This window comes from Hypomesus transpacificus, unplaced genomic scaffold (genome assembly GCF_021917145.1).
Source record: "Hypomesus transpacificus isolate Combined female unplaced genomic scaffold, fHypTra1 scaffold_55, whole genome shotgun sequence".
NCBI lineage: Eukaryota > Metazoa > Chordata > Actinopteri > Osmeriformes > Osmeridae > Hypomesus > Hypomesus transpacificus.
Window position 1 is genome coordinate 638,206 of NW_025814032.1, and position 26,825 is coordinate 665,030.

Genomic DNA, 26,825 nt, shown 5'->3' on the forward strand with positions numbered 1-26,825 from the left:
TTAATGAATGTTCCATTTCTCATTTTGTCTTTCCCTCTCTTCCTTCTGCAGAGAACAATACTTTACCTGAGAAGGAGAAACAGCAGGTGGCTGAGCGTCTCCTTAGGGTAATGTGCTCTGATCTTAACCTGCTTAATGTGCTCAATAGCAAGGACTTCTGGAAACTGGCCCAGACCCTGGTTGACAGTGGTGCCCGCCATGGTGCATACTCCACCCGTGATACTCTGGGAAACATGAGTACACTAGCACTTTGCCAGCTGCCCCGCATGTTCAACCAGGTCAAGGTAAAGGTCACATGTGCTCTGGGCTCCAACTGCTCTCTGGGTATTGCTATCACCTGTCATTCCCAGACAGTTGGACCAGACGCCTGCTACATCTTGACTGCCTACCAGGCTGAGGGGGTACGACTAAAGCGCTACGTGCTGGGTGTGAAGGAAGCAGAACTGAGGGAAGGTCCAGAGCAGGTCCATCAGTGGGTACAGAACGTGCTGTCGGAATTTGTGATGTCAGATATCCGCACAGTGTACGTGATAGAACCTAGGGTATGGGCCACAGGAGTTGGGGGATTAACTTTGGGTAGTGGTGGACGAGGGAGGGTGTGTCTGCAGTGTGCTGGCTGCTCACTAGGTGCTGTTGTCCAGGCCGTGTTAGGGAACGGAGCCTCCAAGCACGTGGGCTCCATGAGCTTGCCGAGCTCCTTGCTACCTGCCGAGACATCGCCACATCCGTTAGCCTTTCACTATGTGAAGACCCCTCTTCCAACATCACTCAGAGGTCCTCAACTGAAGATTCAATCTCTGGTTCCAGTATTCCAGCTCAGTGCCCCACACCCCCATGCTGGGACCGCACGGCTGAGGCTCTACTCCAAGTACATGCCCACTTTGAGCAGATCTGTGAGGCTTATGGCCGCAGCAAGGCCACCGCCCCACTACTGCAGGGCCTCAACAAGCACCTGTTGGGCACCTTAGCATTCCTGTTAGCTCCCCTGCGCTTAGCAGCCCTGGAACTGAGCAGCCAGAGAAGGCCCACCCTGCAGCAGGTGCTGCCTGTCTACCTGCGCCTGGAAAAGCTCTTTACATCAAAGGCCGGCGAGGCTGGGACGGGCACGGCAAGCAAGCTCTGCCACTACTTTCTGGAGGCACTCAAGGAAAATTTCAAGGTATGTACCACACATATATGTCTGGATGCATGAAATGTATTATACTGTGTTCTAGTATAGTTTGGTGTTCTGCTTTTAAGCTTGGACCTTTTTTGTCTCCGTTATTTGGGATCTCAGAGAAAGCATGATGAAAACCGCATGATGAAAACCACATGCTTTTACAACGTTCTTTTCACCTATGTAGTTTGAACTCAGTTACTATGGCAACTTATGCTGCAAAACTAACCTGGTCCGGGGCAGACTAACTGTCAGGCTTAGCATGTGTTGTTGCTTAACCAAATGTTTCTGTAACACTGACCCAACCGGAAATTGATGATTCACCACAGACTTTCTGGCGGGATGCCTTTTTTTTACCATAATCAGTTCAATATGTACATTTATAGATAATCAACTTAAATAAAATAAAAATGTATGCATTACACAATGAGGAGCAATTATTTCATAATGATACAAACCTACATAGCCTACTTTAAACTTGTGGCTATATGGTAGTTTTGGATATAAAATTTTTAGGCTGATGCTATAATAGTTAACAGTAGCCTGCAATTGCAAAACAAACCTAAATCCATTCATCTATCCTCCATTTTCCCAGCACAAAAAACATGTTAAAAAGTCTGGCTACTGGATAATGTATTGGTTAATACTATTTATTTAAAACAATGTCAAAAAAGTCAATTTAGATGTGTCAGTGGGTGTATGTTTTTTTAATCAATGAAGTAAGGTCTATAAAAAAGGACCTCAACCTACGTAGCCTATCGTTCATGTCAATTATGGCGTGTCATATTTTTTTTATGAAATGGTGGATGAGCTGTCATAGTACATGGCTTAAACAGAATGTTCTTTTGGGAAGAAGTCACATGGTCGTGAACATGTTTTGCCGTGGTGGATTGATATTAACATTTACATGAAGTGCCTTGCCCAAGGACACAATGTCATTTGGCACTTGGCCGGGAATCGATCTGGCAACCTTCAGTTTACTAGCCCGATTCCCTAACTGCTCAGCCACCTGACTCCCAGACAATTATTAGCAATTTGTTGCTAAACTATGGAGCTAGTAAGCTGACAAAAGTATCTGAATTTGAATGTGAAAGATCTGAAATATTTGTATGTCGAATTTCATAAAACTGAAATATGTTACTGTTGAATATATAATATCTGAATTATTTGTATGCCGAATTTAACAAAACTGAATTATTTTAATCCAGAAATACATTTTTTTTTTTATTAAGATTGTATGAATTCCGATTTTTGAAATTCAGATTGCGTGAATTCAGATTGCGGAAATTCAGATTGCGGAAATTCAGATTTTGTCTGAACTTGGCCAGAGGTGAAACAGCTTGCTTTCACAGGCAAAAGTAGACGATTTCAGAACGACCGAATCTAGACATTCTCTGACCGAATTTTATCTCAGAACAAAAGCTAAGAGTTGCTCGTTGGAGGTAGAGTATGGAGCAAGTGCTTATGAAACTTGTAAAAACTTCTCCTCTGCCAAAATCGGCAGTTACTGTTACCAAGTGAGTCGGAGGGCGGCAGATTCATTTGCTAAGTGACATTTCAGATCGGTTATGGATAGTGATATATTTGCTGAGATCGGACATAGTATTTAACAGCCTAGAAATAAGGAGTTATCTATGGTTAACAGGATATATCTGGAGTGCGGCCGGGTGTGATTTGATTCATTGTCCACACGTCATCGTCTGGAAGTCAGTTTCGATCAAATGCCAACGATCTCCATACCAGATCTTGCCGACGTATCTTCTACACATCGGGACGTATGTGTGCTATCCCAGATACGTATGTGTGATCTGGGTCTTCCTCCAACTAGCTACTCAGTTTGTTCTGAGGTAAAGTTCGGTCGTCCTGAAATCGTCTACTTTTTCCTGTGAAAGCACGTTGTTTCACCTTTGGCCTAGTTCAGACAAAATCTGAATTTCCGTAATCTGAATTTCAGCAATCTGAATTTCAAGAATCTGAATTTCTGCAATCTGAATTTTAGAAATGTGTATTTTTGGATCAAAATAATTGTTTTATTAAATTCGGCATACAAATAATTCAGATATTATATATTCAACAGCAAAATATTTCAGTTTTATGAAATTTGACACCAAAATATTTCAGATCTTTCATATTCAAATTCAGATACTTTTGTCAGATTTCTAGCTCCATAGAAAACTAGACTTTATATTCTATAACCGCTTTAGCCCTGGCTGACTTGTAAGGTTAATTCAACTCAGGTTTGGGACTTAAATCCCAGATGTTTTAAGTGGCCTTTATGGAACAGGCCCCAGGACCCCCTGCAGTATCTTCACCAACCTCGGATAGGACTAGAAAACACTGAAATCTACCTTTTACATATGTCCCACTCTTATCTGAACAGGACAGCTTTGATTGCTTTAATTTCTCCAGTTGCCCTACAGCCCTTACTCCTGCGAAAGAAGCTGCAGATGGAGGCTCCCCTGGTGACATGGATCAAGGATTGCCTGACACCACAATATAGAGTTGCAATATTCCGAAAGGGAAACTTTAAGTGACTGGGGGCATTTGGGCATTTTTTTACATGACATATGCAGAATGTGGTAACCACTGGGAGGGTTTGAAGGGAGCCGTATATATATCAGGAGCACACAAGGCAGCCGCAGATGTGCACACTCGTGCATTTAATGCACAAACACAAAAAAGAACAGAAAAGTCTTCCTCTAGAAGGGTGAAAAACTAAATCAGAGGTTCATTCTTTGGAACCCGTCACTATTATTGTCAAGATACCAAAATGTGTACTTCAATACTGATACCAAGTGTAGTATTGCGGTACTCAATACTGAAACAATACAAATTATTTAATTGAAATAGAGTATTTGACAATGGTGTATGGATGGGTATGTGTAGCAAATAGAGATGCACCGATTATTAAAGGGGCGATTGATTGCAAAACCGATTTTACCTTGTCCTAGTTGAATAACGACAGTTCGGTGGATAAAATGAACATACAGTGAATATCAAAGTCCATTGACACCTCTTTCCTATGCAAATCTCAAAAAGAAAAAAATTGTCTGTAAAACGCTAACTTTTCAACAAAGCCACCGGTGTGACGTAGGAAGGGGGACCGCCATTTTTGGCTCTGGTCTCTATCTTTGTCATGCCCCAAAATATACATCCAGACCAGCCCGAGGTTCAAGTTCAAGTCTTTTATTTGTCAGGTGCACAGAGCAACACAAGGTTAGACTGGGCACTGAAATTCTTAAGACAAGACAACGCAAGCACCTGGCATAACATAACATATAAGTACACAGAACAAATTTACATCTATGCTGAGCTTAGATAAGTGAACTTCCTAAATATACAGATAGCAATAAATAAACGACTATACTAACCCTAACACTAAAACTTCCTAAATTACAGATAACAATAAATAGTACGCTATACTAACCCTAATACACAAAAAAAAAAAAACTGTTACAACCCTATAAACTAATCTAACCTAAATGGAGTACAGTGCAGTAGTGCAAATTTACAGATCAGTGACTATGTCAATGACCAAACAGGAGCCTGGTGGCGAGGTACAGTAGTGCAATGTTACTGAAAGAGCAACCAGTAGCTGAAAGTAACATTGTATAAGTGACTAGTGTGCAGTAAAAATGTCCATATCAGTGTCCATTGAGAAGCCTGATGACCCTTGGGTAGAAACTGTTGTCCAGTCTGCGTGTGCGCGACCGGATGCTGCGGTAACGCCTGCCAGAAGGCAACGGGGTAAAGAGACTGAAGGATGGGTGGGAACAGTCTCTTAGAATCCTGCTGGCTTTCCTTAGGCAACGTGTGTGGTAGGTGTCCTGTAGGGCTGGGAGCTTCCTGCCGATGATGAACTCAGCAGAACGGACCACACTTCGTAGGGCCTTGCGGTCCCGGTCTGTGCAGCTCCCATACCACACTGTGATACAACCAGTCAGAATGCTTTCTATAGTGCATCTGTAAAAGTTAGTAAGGATGACTGAGTCCATACCAAACTTCTTCAGTCTCCTCAGGAAGAAGAGGCGCTTACGGGCCGTTTTGACCACCTTGTCCGTGTGAACAGACCAGGTGAGGTCATTGCTGATGTTCACCCCGAGGAACTTGAAGCAGCTGACCTTCTCCACTTCCGATCCATTGATGAATAGGGGTGCATGCTCCTCCTCCTGCCGCCTCCTAAAGTCCACAATCATCTCCTTGGTCTTGCTGATGTTAAGAGAGAGGTTGTTGTCCTGACACCATGATGTCAGGGTGTCAACCTCCTCTCTGTAGGCTGACTCGTCACTGTCAGAGATGAGGCCCACGATGGTTGTGTCGTCAGCAAACTTAACGAGGAGGTTGGAGCTGTGCGTAGACGCACAGTCGTGGGTGAACAAGGAGAACAGGAGAGGGCTGAGCACACAGCCCTGGGGGGTGCCTGTGTTGGTGATCAGTACAGATGAGGTGCGGTCACCGATTCTCACCACCTGTGGCCTCCCCGTCAGGAAGTGGAAGATCCACTTGCAGAGGGAGGTGCTTAGTCCCAGGTCCACAAGCTTGGAGACCAGTCTGGAGGGGATGATGGTGTTGAATGCAGAGCTGTAGTCAATGAACAGCATCCTCACATAAGTATTCCCCTTGTCCAGGTGGGAGAGAGCGGTGTGCATGGTCAGAGCGATGGCATCGTCTGTAGACCTATTGGACCGGTATGCAAACTGCATAGGGTCCAGTGTGGGGGGCAGCGAGGAGCAGATGAATGATTTGACTAGCCGCTCGAAGCACTTCATGATGATAGAGGTCAGTGCTATTGGGCGATAGTCGTTCAGACATGTGACCTTGGTGTTCTTGGGCACAGGGATGATGGTGGGCACAGGGATGATGGTGGTCCTCTTGAAGCAGGTGAGGTTCCGTCGATATCCAATACTAGTTTAGCTGCGCGCTGCTCTGTGTAGGCTACTTATAAGGAATTACAAAGAAGAACGTTTTGAATTATAACAAGGATATTGAAAATGGACCACGGTCGTAAATGCTGTGTTCCAGGCTGTATAGGGAAGGCTAACACTAACAGTCTTCCCAAGGAGCCAAACATTCGACAGGCATGGCTGCTGTTGTCTATTAGAAAATCCCGGCGAAGTTCGACACTCAATCATTCATTTGCTCTGAACATTTCACATGTTGACAACCTTGGACAATTTCAAGCAGGATTTGCTAGGAAGCTGAACCTGGAAAGAGGTGCTGTTCGGACCGTATGCTCATTGCAACCGCAAGCTATAAGGACAGTATGATGTTGTGCTAACAGTTATTAGCAATGCCAACGTGTCCTGTATATGGCATACCATGTAGAATGCTAAATACATTTCTACACACATCAAATTACTCTAGCTAGACTAGCTGTGGTCGGCATTAGAAGGGAAGCTTCCGAAAAATAGCCAGAAAACGAACAGCAGTCTGGCTTATTGCTAACGCCTGACTAGTTAATCTATTTGAAAGAACTGGAGAAAGGCAAGTGCTAGATACAGGATACGTTAGCATTGCTAGTAACTGTTCCTAGTAACACCTAGACTGTAGGCATGTAAACAAGTTTAGCTTGCTAACGCAAGAGCATAGGTAGAATGTGTGATAATTTAGCCTAGTTTATTGGCAATGGGGCTAACGTTGATTCATGTTCCTGACTGTGTTTCATTCAAATAAATAACCTGTGTAATGTAAATCTACAATTCACAATGCATTTTTGTTCAGATCTTTGTCATGTTATTTTTCAGCAAGATATCTAGAGCTAGCTAGCTAACTGAAGCCGAGTTGAATCACGATATGGTTTGGTTGCTAAGCTGTAGCCTAACGTTCTACCCACCTAACTCAATCCAGTTTGCTTCAACAACAGAAGTGGAAACAAGTAATGTTATCATTTCAAATGATATGTAGTCAATCTGTTGAAAACAGTGTTGTTTAGACACAATAGATTTATTTGCGCATTTATATTTAGAAATACGCTCCCACGTTACCCCGCTCCTCATCTCCCTCCACTGGCTACCCATAACGGCCCGCATCAGATTCAAGACCCTTGTACTGACCTTCCGAGCAGTGAAAGGGACTGCGCCCGACTACATCAAGTCTCTCCTGCAGCCCTACACCCCCACCCGCCACCTACGGTCTTCTTCAGACAACCGCCTGGTGGTCCCACCTCTCAAGACCGCCCGGTCCCAGCACAAGCTCTTCTCCTGCCTGGCACCCCAGTGGTGGAATCAACTCCCCACCTCCATCAGAGACACCGACTGTCTCTCCACCTTCAAGAGAAGGCTCAAGACGCACTTGTTCCGGGAGTACAATGGTACTTAGGAATGGTTTGCTGAACCCAACGCTAGTTTCCTCAAGGATCACAATGACTCTTGCTTAGACTGTTGCTCTTGTTGGTTAGTGGTAGCTGGTTTAAACTGTTGTATTCTATTTTAGTTAATCCTATTTTTATTGCTTTCCTACAGGTACACCTGCACTTAGAGATTAATGTTGTGTAATTTAACTTGTTTAACTACATGCTCTTATGGTTTCTTCCCTTTAGCACTATTTTTTGGTTGTTCACAATATGTACTTCTTGTTTTTGACTACCCGCAATGCTGTGGGGCTATCTTGTTGTTATTATCAGTGACCTATGCACTTTGTAAACCTCTCTCTTGGAAGTCGCTTTGGATAAAAGCGTCTGCTAAAGGAATAAATGTAATGTAAATGTAATATTTCAAGTCTCCAACTTCGGTGTTTCGGCGAGTGCTGCTGTTGGCTGTGTTGCGTTTTTGCTCCCCAGCTTCACTCGTTGAAAACCAACCAATCAGCGCGCAGCTTATCTAAATATTAATGAGCATACCATAAAAGGAGAAAAGCTAGTGTTTTTTCCCAGGTACATTTCAGAGGATCTATCAGGGGGCATAGAACAGCACCCGGGCCATTTTCGGCCCAACCAATGTTACATATCCTATTCGGAGACCTTAAAGAACAGTGTGAAATACCCCAAAAACCCAGTCAATCACCCCTTTAAACATGGATCTAACAAATCATTAGACGATAAAATCACCAATGAAAATCTATGTATGTAAGGCAAATTAGTGGATTCACAAACTATAGTTTGCAATCAGTAGGTCCATAGAAGGAGCTATTGAAATTGTCTCATAAACATTCAAGGGTCTGATAATATGCTATCAATTGTTTGCTCCCTGAACAATAAATTGACTGTGGCTTGTGTACATCAACACGAAATGGGGCTAAAACTCTATGCTAGTTTCTAATTAGGCTACTGCTCATCACTGGAGGAGTTTTTGACTCCTGTTCACACTTGTAGTTCGGTTCTCTCGGATCTCTTGGTCCAGACCAAAACAATGAATTATAGTAGATAGTCTTGGCTGACAGAGCAATTGCATAAAAGTTCGTTTTCATCTAACCAAACCTGCCAAGTGTGAACACACCCTTAGATGCAATATGGATGTAGATGCAATATGGATGTGGTTCTCTCAATCATCAACACACAAATTGTAATACAATTACATATGTAAATAACTCTAAATAATATATCTTTAGATACTAGGGGTGCAACAATTCAACAAGCCCACGGCTCGGTTCGGTTTTTTGGGTCATGGTTTCGGTTTTGGTTCGGTTTTGTTTAACAAATTAGGGGGAAGAAAAAAACTACAATTTCAGTGTTCTCTCTGTATTTTCTGTGTATTTTCTGTATATCCGGCGAAGTGGGAGGTCCCGAAGCGCAGAAGGGGGGTGGATCCGACCCGGCGACTCAAAACGGGGGTTGGAGGAAACCGAAAAACCGAACACAAAAAAATACACTGCCTACATAGCTTTTCTGACAAAAAAAACCTGCTTGTACATCAGGGCAATGTATATTTTTATTTCAGAACATGCACTGCATGAGTGTGAAACGTTAAAAATAAACACTGCAACAATCGTTTTTAAAAGCAGCAATTATCCATCGGATTAAATTAACCAAAAAACGCTCTGGATGAGACAAACAGTCCATGATGTGACCATGACCATGTAAACAGCACAGGCTACTTGTGGGACTTATTTAAAAAAGTTAAGGACATATTGTTGTCTGTTGTCTGACATTTTTTCCCCTGAGGGAAACGAGGCAAGCCTACTCAACCAGCACAAGCGCAAGTGTCACTTGAAGTGCCTCCCCCTCTGTCTTAACCTGAAAATTCACCTCAAAACGCATTGAAAATGCCAACACAATATTTTTATGAAACTTCTATAGGGGATAAAGACTAACAAGACATATAACAACATTGAACACTACACAAACAGGATTTCTTTTTTTTTCATTAAGGCAAATCCTTTTCCATGGTGACAAAGGTGCCGTATCCAATAAAAAAGGTTCTGGAATATCCCTGGTTAGCATACTTTACACTTGCCTAGCTTCGTATGATTAGCCTCTCTCCAGCAACCCCCCCCCCCCCCCCCCCCCCCCCCCCAAAAAAAGATGATCTTCAAGTAGATCCGAAAAACCGCGGTTACATGTTAAAACCGAACCGTGGGTAGTGTTCGGTTCAGGGTTTTTTCGGTTCAGTTTTGCACCCCTATGAATTAACTTAAACATTAACTTGGAATCCATTATAGTTACGACAACTTCGGGTAGGCTCATAAAACCTTATCTCTATTATGCTGTTGCCCGCATTCAGTAAGCTAAATTAAATGTGTTCTTGAGCTGTAAGTAGGCCTATCAGATTGTAATTCTTGGAATGTTGGGTAACTGGATGCGAGTAAGCTAGAGCTACACCGTTGAAAGGAACTGTTTCGACCAAATGCATTGATTCACTACGCGATCGATCATTAAGGGGGATGGGATCACATCTTTGAAAGCTGCATCCACGGGTTACCAGCAAAAAAAATAAAAAATCCTGTGCACAATGCAGTAAACTACCCAAGATTATCCTATTTATTCTATTTAATCCGTAGATGTAAAGGGAACAAAACGTAGGCTATTCTAAATGATCTGTTAGCCCTATAGCTTAGCATTTCCCAAACAAATAGCTCTAGTTTTTGCAATACTTGGCAAAGTATTGGCAAAACATGTAATGTTTATTGTCAGAACACAGTCCTTCTGACAATAAACATTACATGTTTTGCCAATATAACTGGATCTAATTAGACCATTGAATGTTTATGATAACCCTGTGTGTTTGTTTATACTTTTGACTGGGGACAACAACACAATCTTGTCAGCCGACTATAGAATGACCAACTGTGATCTAGCCTAAATGCAACACTCAGATGCTGATGGAGATATGAACCAGGTTTATTTTAGCCAGACAGAGGGTAATGATGGTGAGGGCCGTGGATTCCAGACAGGAGGAAGCGGGCTTGGAGCCGTAGGTGGTGGTGTCTGTAGCACACAGGGACAGCAGGTTAGTATCTTCAAGGCAGGCAAGGCAAGGCAACGACCAACTACCGTCAAAGTAGCATAGTTGAACTGGAAATGAGTCTGTGGGAAGCCAGGGTAGATGAACTGTGCAGGTAACGATAGATGGGCAACAAGTGCGTCTGGTTGGGAGGTGAACTGGAAGATGTGAACCGGAGTATTGGGGTATGTGACCTGGAACATAGACTGGACAGACACACAAAACCAGGACTGGACAAGACAGAACATAACAAATAGGCTTTAAGGTGACACTCCCCTGAAGTACCGTGCAAAGATTCACCTTGATATGTCAAAATTAATTGCTGAATTAAAGCTGTTTGAGCTTGGACCTAATCTGACAATTTTTGCCATAGGAGAAACATCTTATTTTATTATCCAGTTACTAGTGTCAAACGATTAAAATATTACATTGCGATTAATCGCATAAATGGTATAGTTAACTAATTTTAATCTATTCTAAATGTCCCCTTGATTTCTTTTTGCCCAATTATTTTTTCTCATTTTAATGCTCTTTTCAACATGGATAAGTGGATGGGATTGCTTGGTGCAAATGTTGTTTTTTTATTGAAAAATCGCGATCGCAATATTTTTTTTATTGCAATCGCCTAGCTTTGACGAGGTGGCGGACAATTCGCATCAGCTGTGTGCTTGGCCATCAAGTGGTATTTCAGACTGGACGTGCTGTGATGATAGCTCAGTTCACAACGAAAAAACACACATATCACTTTGGTCTTGTCAATGGAACCATTTAGCAACTTTTTCAAAGTAAACTTTCCATTCAGAATTTTATTGGCATCCATTTCGGCATTTCACCTTCCACTCAAAACGTAACGTTAGCCTACTTTTTAGCCGGCTCGCAAGCCCAAACAAGTGTGTGTGGCGTGCTTGTTGTTTTGTTTCCGGTCTTGTGAGTAAAACTCTACATCTGGTGTGGTATTGTAGTTTTACTGACTAGTGACTAACGTCACTAGTTGTTGCAACAGCATGTGAAAAGGGTGAAGTGCCTTGCCCAAGGACACATCATTTTGCACGGCTAGGAATCGAACCAGCAACCTTCTGATTAATAGCACGATTCCCTAACCGCTTAACCATCTGTTACATGTCAGTAATAACGTCCATGTCTTCAACTTATGGGTCAATTCTAAGGTAAAAATTAGGGCTGAACAATTAATTGCATTTGCGTTAATGTCGCGATGTAACAACAAGATTTTGTAATCGCAAAGGTTGCGATTTTACTTTGGTCACATGACACATGAGAGTAACGCAGTTCACAGACGAAGGATCAACTTTGCATGTTACACTTTACCTTGACCTGTACAATGGCCTCAGGCTTGAAAGAACCTGACATTACAGACACTTTGCCAATTTTGCCTTTAAAAAAGATGCTGCGCAGTGTCAAATATTGTGCAAAACCTGCCTGGCTAACATTGCTACGTCAGGGGGCAACACCACCAACCTAATTTGGCCCTAAAAAAACACCACAAAGCCATGTACAATGCATAGCTAAAATGCTGAACACCAGTGTGTCAAATAAGCCAAATAACACCCGACAGGATCATATATCGAAATGTTTCAAAGCCTAACTCCATATTCATGTACGACATTACTCAAGCAGTAACGGCGTTTATCACAAAAGATATGATGCCCCTCGGTGATACACATACAGTAGGATCACTAAGGCTGTCAGTGCAATACTGTTTCCGTTAGGCTACTGACTGGATCAGAAATGTTCAGACAGTGTTTCTTTTTCTTTTAAGATTTAACCTTAAGATGCATGAGTTCTATATTTCCGACGGTCCCCACAGCGCAAGTTTTTTCCCCAAAATGGTAGCTAGCTAGCTAGCTTTAGTTAAGAAAGTGCAATGCACATGTTATTATCCTACATTTAGCGTTGATTTACCCAAATATTTTCGAAGAGGTACAGGCGGTATGTTTTCCTTAATTTTTTGAACTTTGTGTGTTATGTTGCTGACTGGAGATCAGTATACATCTATATTCATTAATAAATCATATAATAATCACATTTAAAATCGCAATTGCGATATTAGTCCAAATAATCGCAATTAGCATATTTTCCTAAATCGTTCAGCCCTTGTAAAAATTGCTCATCATTTGTAGTGTTAAGAGTGTGCTCCGGATCTCAGCTTGTTACCTGTATAAAAGAATCCCTGGAGCCAGAAATGTTTCTGATTGAGAGGGGGTCAAATACGTATTTCACTCTTTAAAATGCTAATCAATTTATAACAATTGTGACATGCGTTTTTCTTGATTTTTTTCTTCTTATTCTGTCTCTCACTGTTCAAATAAACCTACCATTAAAATGATAGACTGATCATTTCTTTGTCAGTGGGCAAATGTACAAAATCAGTAGTGAATCAAAAAAATGTTTTCCCTCACTATGTTTGCAATAACAGTTTTGCAGATAGCCAATGCCAATCCCGATGATTCACACTCCTTTTGATGTCAAATTTAATGGGATAGCTGTCACATTTGTGAAGTGCTAGTATTTTGGTCTGCATGTACTGTAGGTCATGGTCAAGTCTCAGTTCTTTACAGGTCATGAAAGTGCAGATTGTAAGCTTTCAAATCATATAACATCCATTGAAAATATTTGAAATATATATGTTTAGTTGAATGGTGGTATCCCTTAAAACCACTGGTATAGAAACTCCTTGAAAGATTTGGAACTTGTCCACTCTTCCCCCAAGCAGGCAATGGATGGGAACAATAGTTGCTTAACTCCACCTCCAACCATATGGACATCAACATTGTAACTACGCTAGTTAGGTAACATTCCTAACAACTGTTTGCCATGCAAACACATGGTTGTAAATTCTCTGGAAGTTTAGCACACAACAGGAAAACATGATCATGCTTTCCTCCATAAAGCTAGACATTCACACATTCACTAAATAGGAGATATTAAATGTACCAAATTGCAAAACAGACAGTTTCATGGCGTGTTGTTAATCGTGTACATCGTTTAATTTCCATCCTGCATGTACTCCAAGAAAAACAATATTCATTGTTAATTTTCTTACCAGCAGCGATATGTTTGTTAACAGCAGTGGCTATTTTATTGCATAATTAAGGTATACCAAGGTACTTTGTTTGTTGGTGGTGGTCTGACCAAAACTAGTATAGCCAACTCAACTCCCACAATGTGACTAGAAATGATGCCTTAAAGGGGCGATTGACTGGGTTTTTGGGGTATTTCACACTGTTCCTTAAGGTCTCCGAAAAGGGTATGTAACATTGGTTGGGTTGAAAATGGCCCGGGTGCTGTTCTATGCCCCCTGATAGATCCTCTGAAATGTTCCCGGGAAAAACCACTAGCTTTTCTCCTTTTATGGTATGCTCATTAATATTTAGATAAGCTGCGCGCTGATTGGTTGGGTTTCAACGAGTGAAGCTGGGGAGCAAAAACGCAACACGGCCAACAGCAGCACTCACTGAAACACCGAAGGTGGAGACTTGAAATAAAAACGCGCAAATAAATCTATTGTGTCTACACAACACTGTTTTCAACAGATTGACTACATATCATTTGAAATGATAACATTACTTGTTTCCACTTCTGTTGTTGAAGCAAACTGGATTGAGTTAGGTAAGTAAGTAAGTAAGTAAGACTTTATTTATATAGCACATTTCATACAAGAATTGTAGCTCAAGGTGCTTTACATAAAATCAATAAAAACAATAATACAAGGGATAAAAATTATAATTAAAATAGCAACAATAATATAACTAATAAAAGTAGTAAAACCCTGCTGAGATAAAATTACTTAAATGCTTTGGTAAAAAGGTAGGTTTTAAGCTGTCTTTAAAAAATGTCTAGCGTGTTTGCTTCCCTAATATTTATGGGTAATTTGTTCCATAGTTTTGGGGCATAATTAGCAAAGGCGGAATCACCAATCTTCTTATGACTGCTTCTGGTGACCTCTAATAGGCCTGCATTTGATGATCGCAGTGTTCTAGCTGGTGTGTAGTTTATAAGGGAGTTAGCAATGTAGCTAGGTCCTTTTCCGTGTAGAGCTTTTTATATGAGGAAAAGGACCTTAAAGTCAATTCTGAAGGTAACAGGGAGCCAGTGTAAAGTAGCTAGGACAGGACTAATGTGTTCTCTCCTTTAAGTTTTGGTTAATAATCTAGCTGCAGAATTTTGAATGAGCTGTAATCTTTCAGTGGTTTTCTTGGGAAGATCAGTGAAAAGTGCGTTACAGTAGTCCAGCCGGCTGGATATAAAAGCATGAATTCACTTTTCTGCATCATTTTGGTTCATGAATGGTCGTACCTTTGCTATATTCCTCAGGTGAAAGAAAGCTGTTTTGGTCACTTTATTTATGTGAGAGTTGAAATTCAAATCTGAGTCCAGGATTACAACGAGACTCGTCACCTCTGGTTTAAGACAGGGGGTTAAGCCTCCTAGATTCTTAGTAAGCATCTCTCTTTTGGATTTGGGGCCACATAGTAGGACTTCGGTTTTGTCTTCATTTAATTTAAGAAAGTTATCATTCATCCATTTGTTTATTGCCAACAGGCAGTTGGTAATGGAATTGATGGCCGTTGCATCGTTGGGTTCAGTGGATATATATATAGTTGTGTGTCATCCGCATAGCTATGGAAATCTATGTTATGTTCTCTGATTATGTCGCAGAGTGGTAACATATAAAGAGAAAAAAGTAATGGACCTAGGCAGCTTCCTTGAGCAACCCCATTGCAGTTCTCATGTTTCTTAGACCTATGGTCTCCTAAACTAACATAAAACTTCCTTCCTGTGATATATGATTTTATCCAGTTCAATACACTATCCGTGAACCCAATAAGCTTTTCCAGTCTATTGATTAGGATGTTGTGATCAATGGTATCAAATGCTGCACTAAGATCTAGCAGGATAAGGATAGAGACTTTATTTGCATCAGAGTTTAATCTGAGGTCGCTAATTATTTTGGTGAGAGCAGTTTCAGTACTGTAATATTTCCTGAAACCTGACTGCGAGACTTCCAGAATGTTATTTTCTTCGAGAAAATAATTTAATTGGACTAAAACTATCTTTTTCAGTACTTTACTAATAAATGGAAGGTTTGATATTGGTCTGTAATTTGCAAGTAGACTGTTATCCAATTTGAGTTTCTTTAATAGGGGCTTTACAACAGCTGTTTTGAATGCATCTGGGAAGACGCCAGTTCTAAGGGATGTGTTTATAATCTCTAGCACCGGACCTGAGACACTATCAAACACTCGCTTAAATTATGTTGTGGGTATAGGATAAATATCTGAGGTTGTGGAGTTAGATTCGCTGACAATTTTGGAAAGTTCACTAAGTGTGATACAGGTAAATGTGCTCATGGTTATGTTGCAGAATCTACTGATGTCAGTTTCGACCCCACTATTAATTATACTATCTCTGATCAGAGTTATTTTGTTCTTGAAGAACAAAGCAAGCTCCACATTTAACTGCTGAGGATGGGGGTGGGACAGGGACAGTGTATACAGCAGCTGGTCAACAGCTGGTCAACGGTGGAGAAAAGAACTCTGGAATTTCTGGCGTTTTCTGTTATAATGTTGGAGAAATATTCTCTCCTTGCTAGACGGGTGGTCTTGTTATAGGTGGTTAGTGTATCTTTGTAGATATTGTAGTGGATAGTGATCTTTGTTTTCCTCCATTTTCTCTCTGCTGCACGGCATTTTCTTTTCGTTTCACTAACATTTTTATTTCTCAGCCATGGGGAGGTTCTGCTTGTGCACTTCTTTTTGGTTTTTAGTGGTGCAACAGAGTCTAACACAGTTAATAGTGCATCATTGAGGTTCTCTACCATTTCATTCAGAGAGCAATCATGATTATTTGGCTCATATAGAGCGAATTGTTCAGAAAATTTCATCATAGCTGAATCGTCTAAATTTCTTCTTTGGACTAAGAATTCTTTTGTGTTTTTTGTTAGGATGATTTCCACATTAAAAAGTATATAATGATGGTCTGAGAGGGGTAGATCAGTTATCAAAATATTATTGATATTTAGTCCAGTTGTTATCACTAGATCTAGTGTGTTTCCGTGCTGGTGTGTTGGGTCTGTTATGTGTTGAGTTAGATCGAAGCTGTCGAGGAGATTTAAGAGCTCAATAGTTCTTGGGTCTGCTTTTTTATTTACTTGGATATTTAAGTCTCCGTTTAAAACTACTTTGTCATATCTAGTGACACATAGTGATAATAGTTCAGAGAATTCTTGTATGAATATTGGCGAGTGCTTGGGTGGCCGACATATAATAACAAAAAGTATTGATTCGGTTTTGAGCTCTATAGCAAGATATTCATATGATGTGAATTCACCTAGCTCAGTAATTTTGAACAACAGTTTAGAGGAGAAAATTGCTGCGACTCCTCCACCTTTTTTTGATTTCCTAGAAACTTGGTGAAAGCTGTAATCGGGCGGACACGCTTCTATCAGAGTTGCTGTTGCCGTGTCATTGTTTAGCCAGGTTTCTGTTAGACAGATGCAGTCTAAGTTGTTTTCTTTGATCAGATCATTAACTAGAAATGTTTTGTTATTTAGTGATCTAACATTGAGAAGGGCCAGTTTCATCTGTGGGGTATTAACAGATAAAACAGGGGTTGATAAATCTGTTGGAAGAATATGGATAGTTCTGTGAAAATGTGCCATTTTCTGTTTGTGATGATGACCGGTATGTCTAATGAAATAGCATGGTGGCTGTCCTAGCGTAGCTTTTCTTTGGGAAAGTCTATGTCACTGAGCTGTTCCATCACAAGGGAATTCATCCGGGGGGTGCAGATCTGTGCAAGGCCCATGTCCTTGCAGGAGGCTGTTTGAATGTTCTGTTCTGTTCCATGGGAGGTTGTTTGGGATGAGTCAGTCAGCTTAGACATAACAGGGATAGGGGGAGCAACTTGATTTGTGGTCAGGAGCACGTGACTGATGTTTGCTGTTAGTAGTCGAGATCCTCTACGGTTTGGGTGGAGTCCGTCAGCTTGAAAACGGTCTGCACAGTTCCAGAACACATTGAAATTATCGATAAATCTCAGTTTGTGTGCCAGACAGACAGATGCCAACCATGTGTTGAAAGATAGTAGTCGACTGAAGGCTTCTTTTCCTCTGCGAAAGCATGCAATCGGTCCACTGATGAATACATCTTGATATCTGTTGAGTGTGTTCAGTAGCTGGGTGAAATGTTTTTTAAGTATCTCAGTGCCAGTTTTCTTGTGTAGGATATCAAACGAGCCAGTGTGGATGATAATCTTAGGGTTGTTTGGTTTATTGTTGAGGATTGTTTGTACCTCTGACGACAGTTCCTCGACAGATGTGTTGCTAAGACAAATATTTTCTGTCTTTGCCAGTTTAACATGTGCTGTCATGGCATCTCCAATCAAGATGGTGGCCATATGTGGTATTGTGTTTGCATTTCTAACGTTTGCCTTATCAGTAGCTGCGGAGCCAGTTCTTAGCTTATTTGGGTTAGAAATGATGGGACCTTTTGCTAGACCAAGGTCAGCCATTGTGTCAGTGCTAGCAGTAGATTCTAAAGTGCTAGCAGCGTTAGCTCCTCTAAGTGCTGATGGGTTGTGGGTAGTCTTAGCATACCTTGGAAGTTGATAATCCTGTGGTATTGTTGTCTGATTAGGCCTGATGGGGGGTCGAACAGCGCCCCGAATGGTCCGAGAGGGGCTTGGAGTGAAATGGGGGACTCCCGGTCGCAGCAGACGATGATGTGATGGATTTGCATGTGTGTAGTAGCTACCATCATGGTGTGTCGGTGATCTGGGCCCTTCATGTTTGTAAGCTGCGAGGGTAGCACTCCTGTGCCTCTTCGCCTTGGATTCCACACACAAGGAAGTTCCCAGTGTTTCGAATCTGTTTCTGAGTGGGACAGGAGGAGAGGTGATGTGGGAAGAGTTTCTGCCTCGCTTTTTATCCTTGGTGACAGTCCCATCTCCGATGAAAGTAGAAGCGGCGCTGGGCCTCTTTGATTTAGCGCCATAGCAGGCCATGACTCATCCGGTCCACCGGCTGGTGGAAAGAAAGCTGGTTCCAAGGGTGGCTCATTAGCCGGTAGCTTAGCCTCCTGGCTAGGTAGCAAGGAATCTATAAAGTCTTCGGTCTCTCTGATATCTATGAGGGTTCTGACTCTTAACTCCAGTTCGACTATCCTCTGAGTAAGTTGTTTGCAGTCGTTGCAAGCCATAGTTCTACAGGGAACAAGCTTTAGCTTTGCTTGCCTGTGGTCAGTCTGGGAGAGTAGCCCAAAATACTTCTGCTCACCTTGGGCTTCAGTCCCTCAGGTTGTTCCTTTTAGTGGTTGTAGTCAATCCACTTTGCTCCAATCAGAAGTATTTGATTTTGAGTAATATAATAAAAAACTATCCAAATGATTGAAAACTTCAGAGCATTTCTCCGTGAATGACTAAACAATAGGATAGAAGCCAAGCAGGGAAGCAAGCAGGGAAGGTCAGGGGGAGGAGAGGGAAAGAAAATGCGACTGCCTTCGTTGAGAGCCAAATGTAAAAGGTGGGTAGAACGTTAGGCTACAGCTTAGCAACCAAACCATATTGTGATTCTACTCGGCTTCAGTTAGCTAGCTCTAGATATCTTGCTGAAAAATAACATGACAAAGATCTGGACAAACATGCATCATGAATTGTAGATTTACATAACACAGGTTATTTATTTGAATGAAACACAATCAGGAACTTGAAACAACGTTAGCCCCATTGCCAATAAACTAGGCTAAATTATCACACATTCTACCTATGCTCTTGCGTTAGCAAGCTAAACTAGTTTACATGTCTACAGTCTGGGTGTTATTAGTAACAGTTACTAGCAATGCTAACGTATCCTGTATCTAGCACCTGCCTTTCTCCAGTTCTTTCAAATAGATTATCTAGACAGGCGTTAGCATAAGCCAGACTGCTGTTCGTTTTCTGGCTATTTTTTCGGAAGCTTCCCTTATAATGCCGACTACAGCTAGTCTAGCTAGAGTCATTTGATATGTGTAGAAACGTATTTGGCATTCTACATGGTATGCTATATACAAGATACGTTAGTATTGCTAATAACTGTTAGCACAACATCATACTGTCCTTATAGTTTGCGGTTGCAATGAGCATACGGTCGGAAAAGCACCTCTTTCCAGGTTCAGCTTCCTAGCAAATCCTGCTTGAAATTATCCAAGGTTGTCAAAACTGTCTTGGGTGAAATGTTCAGAGCAAATGAATGATTGAGTGTTGAACTTCGCCGGGATCTTCTCATAGACAACAGCAGCCATGCCTGTCGAATGTTTGGCTCCTTGGGAAGACTTTGAGTGTTAGCCTTCCCTGTACAGCCTGGAACACAGCATTTACGACTGTGGTCCATTTTCAATATCCTTGTTATAATTCAAAACGTTCTTCTTTGTAATTCCTTATAAGTAGCCTACACAGAGAAGCGCGCAGCTAAACTAGTATCAGAGATAGACGCTACCTCAGGCTGGTCTGGATGTAAATTTTGGGGCGTGACAAAGATACAGACCAGAGCCACAAAGGCCGGTCCTCCGTCACACTGGTGGCTTTGTTGAAAAGCTAGCGTTTTACAGCCACATTTTTTCTTTTTGAGATTTGCATAGGAAATAGGTGTCAATGGACTTTGATATTCACTGTATGTTCATTTTACCCACCGAACTGTCGTTATTCAACTATGACAAGGTAAAATCGGTTTTGCAATCAATCGCCCCTTTAACAAGCCTACTTTGCTGACAGATTGCTCAGTGATCCCCCCCCCCCCACCAATTGAGTGACTTCTTCAACACTAACTTCGTAACATGAAAAAATAGGTTAAACATAGAAATATATAATTTAAATATATAATGATTATATATAATTTCGCGATTTGAAGAATGCCAACCTTTTTCACAGCACTTTCCATTCAGGGATGAATAAAGTTCTATCTCATTTTTGAATGATAAAGACACATTCTAATTGAATCATTCAAACATGTCAAACCACACGTCACTCGTCACTGTCAACATGCTAAATATTGTCCAATACCAATGTACAAATAATAGATTGTGCATCCCTGGTAACAAAACATCTGGCGAGTCAAGTTACATGCTCAGAGCACTGAATTTCAGTTCTAATGGATTTCCATTAAATGGGGCTTCACTGAGAACTCAAATTACCTTTTTACTGTAGTTTCCAAGGTTAAAAGTGTCAAGTCTTTTTAAACGTTTATTTAACAACATTAATTAAATAATACATTTATAATAACATTTTGCATTAAAACTTTCCTTGATTTGTCCAGTCCATTGCAATCTACCACAATTTGTAAGACTTGAGGGATGCATGCTTGAGTGAGTGGTCAGAAGTACGAGGTCTCCCCAGGGGTTGATAGGCTGGAGTGGGCAAGAAACATTGATGCCTTATGCAAGAAGGGCCAAAGTTGACTTCTTACTGAGTACACTAAATTCATAATGTTCTACCAGTCTGCGAGTGCCATCTCTACGCTGTTGTGTGCTGAGGTAGTAGTATGAAAGCAGGCTACAGGATTGACAAACTAATGAAGGGCAGTCTCTGTCCTTGAAGTCATTTTAGAGACTATGTTGGATTGTGCGTTCTGAAAGTCTGTTTTACTGTTGCATCTCACTACCCAGACACAGTGGACCGTAATCTTAATGAAAGGGACTAGGATTTATACCATGGATTTACAGATTAATTTACAGACACCATGTTGCACACCAGGGGCATGTTTTGCACTTTCTAGGCATGCCAATGACTACTGTTAACCACTTTGTATTTGCACTAATGTACATTGTACTATTCATTTTAATATTCTGTCACTTTGTTTTTTACTTCTTTGGGTTTGTGTAGATTTTGTATTGTACTTGTGCAGTTGTATTGTAAAAATGCAATTTCCATCTGGGGACTACTCTACCCCTCAGCTTTATGTCGGTTAGCTATGTACAAATACAACACTGGAATGAATCATTCATGAAGTTGTTTGACCAGGGTCTAACCACAAAGAAACTTGACCTCTTAGGTGGAGCGAGCCCACCAGGTAGCCATGGTTCTGGATCCCCAGCTAAAGCTGCGCGCCGTCCCTGCTTACCAACACGAGGACATTATTGCTCGGGCCTGTGAGATGTCTACAGAATTCCGAGATGCCAACCTCAGTGGCACTGGTAGCTGTGGAGGGTCTGGGGGTGAGGAGCGGGATGGTGAATATCCGTCCAAACCCAAAAGAAGCCGGGTTGAGGGCACAGAGGGAAGTAGTGTTGGTGGCATTGCCCAGGTACCCTCAGGGTTGTTGCCATGTGCAGTTTCAGATAGCGATGACAGCCAGACCCAGATCAGACAGGAGATGTTCCAGTACCTGGCCGAGCCCCTCCTACAGGGCTCCCCAGACCTTTTCCAGTATTGGAGCTCGGCTGTGGGAGACAAGTACCCCAGACTGGCACGTCTAGCGCTGTGGCTGCTAGCAGTGCCTGCTGTGGGTGTGCGGAACGAGTGTGTTAGTGTGTGTGAGCAAAGCTTAGCCATGAAGAGGAGACATCTTGTCACACCTGAGGAGATGAATAAACTAATCTTTCTCCGTTCCAATATGGCCTAACTAACCAAATCTAAACCAATGTTCATCCGATGGGATTATTAACTACATTTTCCCATGGCTTAATGGAGTGTATCTAACCATTGCTGTATTGTACAATGCAAGGTTAAGCTTTTGTCTGGAACAGGAATGTCCATAGAACACTCATCCAAAGTTTTGATCAGTTACGTACTGTCTGGTACCAACTGGATAATAACCTAATTTATCTTCTTAACATAGCTTGGTTATTGATGTTAACAAAATGTTTTAACTTATTGTCTGTTTTAATGTAAATTATAATTTTCTTACATTTTAAAATAATATCAAGCTTACTCACAATTTTTCAGGTTTCTCTCTCTGACCCATTAAAGTATAGTTAATTTAATGTCTTTACTTACAGTACTGACTAGCATTCAAATAAACTGTGAATTTAATCAATTTTCCTCATTTGAGACAGATCCCTCTGAGGATAACATTTAGTTTCGGATGGACTTTTGGTCAGTGATGCCATACCATCAAGTCTGTAATGTACACTGTACTCAATTTGTCTGAGATGATTTGATGGGATCTATGTATAACTGTTGCTCATTTCGACCAAAGCTGTCAAACCATGTTTGTACTGTGCCTGAGTCCAAACGTTATTAATCAAATATTTGCCTGTTATTTATTGGTCTTTTTTTATTTGAATGTGGAAATAGTTGAACTTTTCACAAGCAAATACTCAAAAGAAATATACTTTTATTGTTGTTTTAATAATTTTAACTAATGCACTGGATTTATTTTAATGTGCTTTTTGGTCATGTTTTATTTGCTAGGTTTTTACCCACCTTATTCTTTTCTTTTAAACATTGATTGATTTATCTGATTGAGGACTGTTGTAATGATTTTTGTTATTTGAGAACCTATATACAATTTTATGGCCAGTGACTGCGATTTCACATTTTTACATCCCACTTTTTAACCTTTTTTGAGGGGGATGACTGGTGCATGATTAATTTGGGAATTTTTGGAAAAGGAAATTGTCTGAAATGTCCTTTCAGACAATGATATAGTCATACTATATAGCCATTCCATTACTATACAAGCATAGTGTAGGGACAATTTTATAACTTTAGTTATTATAAATGGACTAGGAAAAATGCCATTGTTGGCAATGAGAAATATTACAGAAATATGCATGCAATTAATATTAAAAGTACTGATCTACTATTATATAAGCCAAAGTTTCTTCTAAAATATATACATTTCTTGAAGGGTAGATCAAATTAACCTTATTCATTTCAATAATTAGTGAAGGCACTGAACTACAATCAGTTTAGCCTCCCAATAATCCAACTTCAACCAAAAAGAAACAAACAAACAACTGGTTTGAGTTAATTGTCTAAGGGTGGGTTTCTCCTACTCCGTTTAGGTGAAGCAATGTGTGTACAAGAGGGCTGCTGTTTTATTACACTAGAGGGAGTAAGTGTTTTAGAAATACAACAGTGAACACCTCATAACCCCATACCTCTTTTTTATATTGTAACATTTCAAAAGCTGTGATAAACAAATCTTAATAGAAATACAACCAGAAACTATGAAAACAGTTCAACTATAATACAGATATTCACTGTATTAAGAGTAAAATACATTTGGAGACCAATTTATAAAGAGGATTATACCCTCATAGTAAGTTTTTGTTCTTAAATGTTGGGTGTTTTTGACAACCTAGTGATGTTTGATGTAAATGCAAAGCGACAGACATGAATTGATCTACATCCCTTCTGTCTTTCAGTTAATATTTCTGTCGTCTTAATGCTTATTTTTCACTCTCTGCCTAACTGCAAAAAAATTAAAAACCTTTAGGCCTAGTTATCATACTTTAGCAGTCCCCTTTTCTTAGCTGTGTCAACTCTATTCCTCAACTCTGATCATTTAGCTGTTCTATTTTTATAGCAACACTTTTTTTTTAATACTGCAGACAGTTGGATTCCAAGGCTTTAGTTTCTGGACTGTACACAATGTTCTTCATACTTAACCCACTGTAGTATGTGCTGTTAAATAAATTTGCTCAAATTAATGCATTCTTTTGAATTGTTCTTTTGTCACAATATTGGAATGTGTGAAGAAAAAAAACATTTATACTTTCACTGTGTGAATATATCTGTAGTTAAGTGTACATGAGGAACAGATGCATGTTTGTGCACGGTCCTGCATGAGAGAGGGAGGACCAACACTTAAAGAGGAAGGCCTAAGTGACTAAGGGAGAATAATAGAGGGCCTCACGAACATGTAGTGGGGGAATGAGGGATAACTTGTATAAGGACACACATGGAGAGACCTTACTGTAGGTGCGTGCGAGGGCTCCGCAGGGGAATGAAAGAGAGAAGAAAAAGAGAGGGCGTAACTCTCAGCCCCCTTACACCCGGGTCAGTAAGACCTCAGGGTGTTGCAGCCATGCAGAAACACCCACACTGGTTTCCAAGGTTACTCCCACCAGAAGCCTGCATCGCAAAGGCCTAATTCACAGCATATGTGCTCTCATTCCTACTCATGCCTGCACACCCCTCCCCTTGTACTAAAGGTGAGTTTTTCCACACCGTGTAACCACAGATCTGGATGTGGTTTATATTTGCTTACAGCATTAGGTTTGGGGAAGTCCTCATTTTCATTACTGTGTAGAAGCAAAAACAACATATGCTACAGACAATGGCTTCTCTTTTACGCTATATATCATGGGTTGTGAAAAAGTTTCAGCCAGCAGCAGATTTTTACCAACTAACTTAAATTGCAAACTTTCACAAGCTTTACATTTCTATATCTAAAAATATACTTGATCCAATTTGGTCTAAATCTGCTAAATCTATTTCTATAGGAACATGAGGTTTGATACCCTATTCACACCTACAGTATGTATTAGCCACCAGGTGTCGGTATCTAGCTATGGTTGTTACTGAAAGCCTGATTTTGGATCGCTTTGAAAGAGAAAATTCCTTCGCTTTTCACTCAATAATCTTCAACTGTTAAGTTTGCTGACCTTGTTAACAACCAGGGGCCCTTTAGTTCCAACTGTTTTGGCTGTGTGTAGGTCTTCACATTCTATTTACATGGGACAGTGAGCACAACTTCAGAGGAGCACAAAATATGGTTGGTGTCCTACCTTCCTTTTCCAAGGATTATGTGGGAATCCTGGTGCACTTCCCTCCAATACAAAACTCTAATACCGTTTTTAAAATATATAAATAAATGAAGACTAAATTGCCAGTCAGCCCGTGTGCACACCACCTGCCCATTCCGGTCAGGAAACTGAGGGGTGAGACATAGAAGGACACTAGAACAGAACAGTTCCTTCCTCTGCTAGGCCTGCAGTGAGCACTCAATGGCAGCACCCCTGTAGCACCTTCTCTCGAAGACACTGACTTAATCCCCTGTGACAACAATGCACAGAACTGCCAGGGCACATCCACCCCACCACTGTCAGGTGTCGCCCCGACTAACACTCCGCCTAGCCCCTTGACTACACAGGTACACAGTGTGCCTGCCTGCCTGTCTCTGTACACCTACACATACATATTAATACACACAGGTCTAAATTAAATTACATAATGCTAAGTCCACTTGGGCATAGAGCATGTAAGAGGGTATTGTATGTAAAGAGAAAACATAAAGGAGAAACTATTAGAAATGTGTAGTCGTTTCTATATACTGTATACAATTGGTGTGTCCTGCAGTTTTGGCAAGACAATGAGGTCTACAATCCTTGAGTCATAAAAAGCACAGGTATGTCATTTAGTTTGCACTTCCTTCCTTTCAAGTCAAGGCAGAGCAATCATGCGAGGAGGTAAATGTGTGAAACTGTAGGAGTCTTGGCCAATGGAACTGTGTGTGCTCATTGTGTGAAACAAAGTCAAGGTCAAATCACCTCCAACATAACTATAGGCAATTCTATGTCCAACATTAATCAATGTTGTCATGATCTAAAACCCCTGCATAATGTCTAACAATTTAAAAGTGACAAACATGGAAGAAACATATTCAAAATTCAGATTTGTATATAGTATGTGGAAAGATTGATGTTTTGCAGTTACATACTCCAGGCTGAACAACTACAAAGAGAACAGTTATTTGGTCTAAAATATATCATAAAACCAATGAGACATAATTGATATTGATATTGATATGAATTGATTGACAATTCATGTGATATCACTCAAATTTTCCATATTAACGTTCATTCTGTTAATGGACAAGCAACACAGACTGGGATCCACTAAAAGCTAGTTTCTCTAGGGTAGCATGCTGTTTTAGGTGGTTAGGAATTACATTCTACCACTCAAGAGGCCAAACAGCTCAGGCTTTGGCACATTTCCAGATCATTATAAGGGACCACTCTGGATTCTGGATGATATAGCTATGAGTGACTTTTTATTTTTCATTCCGTCATTTCATTTCCATGATTTGTAACTCTGACTCTTTAGAATTAGTCAGGAAGCGTAATTCATTCTTGGTGCAAGTGCCCCACCAAAAATTAACTGGGCAATTAGCATTGGCAAGAATACTGAAAAATTGCCCCCTTTTTGAGATTTTCAGATAATAAGACAGATTTTTATATACCTTCTCTTCACACTATCATCACACTGTGAACAAATTATCTAGACACATCTTATAAATAGGCCATATGAATGCCTTGATCCAAACTAAACTAAATTTTTGTAAATGCAGTGCT

General features: G+C 40.7%; 1 protein-coding gene across 5 annotated transcripts in view; it reads left to right on the forward strand.

The window, feature by feature from the left end:
* znf618 (zinc finger protein 618) overlaps positions 1–24,179 on the forward strand; it is an 84,778-nt gene extending 60,599 nt beyond the window's left edge. For 4 of the 5 annotated variants that reach the window (XM_047017388.1, XM_047017391.1, XM_047017392.1 and 1 more), the window contains 2 exons: positions 52–1,159; positions 21,575–24,179. In XM_047017388.1, the coding sequence (XP_046873344.1) occupies positions 52–968 (917 nt within the window). In that variant the 3' untranslated portion in view covers positions 969–1,159; positions 21,575–24,179. Of the gene's footprint in view, positions 1–51; positions 1,160–3,565; positions 4,139–21,574 lie in introns of those variants that run through there. The other variant, XM_047017390.1, reaches the window with a different exon arrangement.
* The last annotated feature ends 2,646 nt before the right edge of the window (positions 24,180–26,825 follow it).